The sequence below is a fragment of the Solanum pennellii genome, chromosome 12, assembly GCF_001406875.1.
Source record: "Solanum pennellii chromosome 12, SPENNV200".
In the NCBI taxonomy this organism is placed as follows: Eukaryota; Viridiplantae; Streptophyta; class Magnoliopsida; order Solanales; family Solanaceae; genus Solanum; species Solanum pennellii.
In genome coordinates, this window is record NC_028648.1 from 21,071,997 (window position 1) to 21,074,573 (window position 2,577).

At 34.7% G+C, this 2,577-nt stretch overlaps 1 protein-coding gene across 1 annotated transcript; it reads left to right on the forward strand.

Moving 5' to 3' along the window:
* The first annotated feature begins 1,308 nt into the window (after nt 1-1,308).
* LOC114075271 (probable LRR receptor-like serine/threonine-protein kinase At3g47570) lies at nt 1,309-2,295 on the forward strand. Its single transcript, XM_027913765.1, has 2 exons — nt 1,309-1,867; nt 2,213-2,295. The coding sequence occupies exons 1-2, from the start codon at nt 1,309-1,311 to the stop codon at nt 2,293-2,295; spliced, it is 642 nt and encodes a 213-aa protein (XP_027769566.1).
* Nucleotides 2,296-2,577: the final 282 nt, after the last annotated feature.

A 2,577-nucleotide genomic window follows, 5' to 3' on the forward strand; every position in this document is an offset into this window, starting at 1 on the left:
CACGACATATGAAAGAAAGTAGTCAATATATTGAATGAAGGGAGGGAGCCTTAATTAGATAAGGTTGTTGGAGAAAAAAGTTTTCGAATGTTACAACAATTTCGATCAAAATTAGAATATATTTTAGATCCTTTTCCCTATTTTAAAGTATGCAAATTCTCTAAGAAGTTTTACTTATCGTAATTGGTTTCGTAAAATCAAGGGAGAAAAACAAAGTATCTAAATTGATTTTCAGAAATTAGAAATCACGTGCAACGCACATGTTAGTGTTATAAATAGAATACCACAACATTATAGTTATCATTATATTTGATATCTATATTAGTTATGGAGAGAAGTTCCACTCTCCTCTTTTTTCTTATAATTTTCATTCTACTATTACTACATGCCAATGCTAATAATATTAGCACTGATGAAGCTGCTCTTCTTGAACTTAAATCACACATTTCTAACAATATCATAGCAACAAACTGGTCTGCTTCCGTCCCAGTTTGCAGCTGGATTGGAATAACTTGCAGCTCCCGTCACCATTGAGTCACTGCTTTTAACATTTCTAGCATGCAACTTTATGGTACCATTCTTCCGCACATTGGAAACCTCTCATTTATTTCTTCCCTTGACATCAGTAACAACACTTTTCATGGATATTTGCCACAAGAATTGGCTCGTTTGCAGAGGTTGAAATCAATTAATGTCACAAGCAATAACATAACTGGAGCCATTCCATCATTTTCAAGTTTGCTACCAAACCTACGCTTTGTGCAACTATCAAGCATCCAATTTTCTGGGAAAATTCCATCCTCCCTTTCCAATATAACAAAGGTGCAAATGTTATTCTTGGAGAGAAATTTTCTTGAAGGAGAGATCCCTTGAGAAATCGGTGATCTTCGTTACTTGACTATCCTACACCTGCAAATTAATCAACTTAGTGACTCTATACCACCATCCATCTTTAACATTACTACAATGCATGTGATTGCTCTTACGGACAACAATCTTACTGGAAATCTTCCTATAACTATATGTGATCATCTTCCAGACTTGAAAGGACTTTACCTCAGTAAAAACTCCCTAGATTGAGTTATTCCACCAAACCTGGAGAAATGCAGAAAGCTTCAAAAATTGGAATTGGGTGACAACGAGTTTATTGGAACTTTACCAAGAGATCTAGCTAACTTAACAGCTCTTACATATTTATATATTTCAGATCTGCATTTGGAAGGTAGTATGAAATTTTCTTCTTTTTCTCTTTTCCACCAAACTTGGTACTCATGATATATTTCCTGAAAATTGACATGTGAGATACCAATGGAGTTCGGTAATCTTCAGAAACTTCACGAGTTGGATTTAGCACAGAATGAGCTAACTGGATCTGTTCCTCACAACATTTTAAACATGTCAGCACTGCAGAATATAGATTTTGGAGAAAATAAGCTTTCAGGTACTCTACCTTCAGATTTAGGTCGTGGAATGCCCAATCTAGAAATATTTTATTGTGGAGGAAATAATCTGAGTGGTTTTATCTCTACTTCAATCTCAAATTCATCAAAACTCAGACAACTTGACCTCTCACGAAACAGTTTAACAGGTACAATTCCTAAATCACTTGGTAACTTAGAATACCTTGAGTTACTTCACTTGCTGTCGAATAATTTTGTCAGCGATTCAACATTGAGCTTCCTTGCATCATTGACAAACTGTAGGTATCTAAGAGCACTCACGTTAGCAGGTAATTTGTTGGATGTTGTATTTCCTGCATCTGTTGGTAATTTCTCAAACTCCTTGCAAATTTTTGAAGCATCTAAATGTAAACTGAAGGTTGTCATTCCTCGAGAAATGGGTAATCTTACTGGACTGAGAAGGATTGGTATGTATAACAATGAGTTAACTAGACATATTCCAAATACTTAACATGGCATGTCGATCCTTCAAGAACTTGACTTATTGAACAACAAAATGTTTATATTGGAGTAGTGTTTTTCTTTTTTTATTGTAGTCTATTTGAATATTTTTTTACTAAACCTGATTTTTTAGGAGCTTGTATGTTTTCTATATTAAGCAATATTTTATCACGTATAAGGCCTATGTATTTCTACTAGTTCTGGCATCATGTTGTTGCAGCTTAAATTAAAGACAGAACATAAAGAATTAGAAGACTAGCTACTTGAACCAGCAGCTACAGTTCCTACTGCTCCAGTTTATGTTCCTGCAGGGAAGCAAGCTGCTCAGCCCACTCCTCATAAGTGTACCCTCTTAGCTAAACTTCGTTATCTATCTCACTTGAATTTATCTTAGCAGAAGAAGATGAACTTGCTGAATGAACTTCCTTTTTGATGAAGTGTATGTACCCTATTAGCTAAACTTTGTTATCTAGCTCACTTGAATTTATCTATTATCAATACTCATTTCTTCACGTTATTGCTTTTAACTGTTCTACATGACTTTTTAAAAAAGAGATGATCTAAGTTGACTCTTGATGTGATAACTATGCACTTTCTAGTAATAACATGCATTTTGCTTTCTTGATTTTCTTTTGCAGGCTGGGCCTTTGCCTCCAAATTTATCAGTCGAATCATC

Excerpts from the sequence above, each read along its gene's own strand:
- LOC114075271 (XM_027913765.1), top strand. The coding sequence starts at position 1,309 with ATGGAGTTCGGTAATCTTCAGAAACTTCACGAGTTGGATTTAGCACAG. Across the intron at positions 1,868-2,212 it reads TACTGGACTGAGAAGGATTG|GGAAGCAAGCTGCTCAGCCC; the intron begins GTATGTATAACA and ends ATGTTCCTGCAG.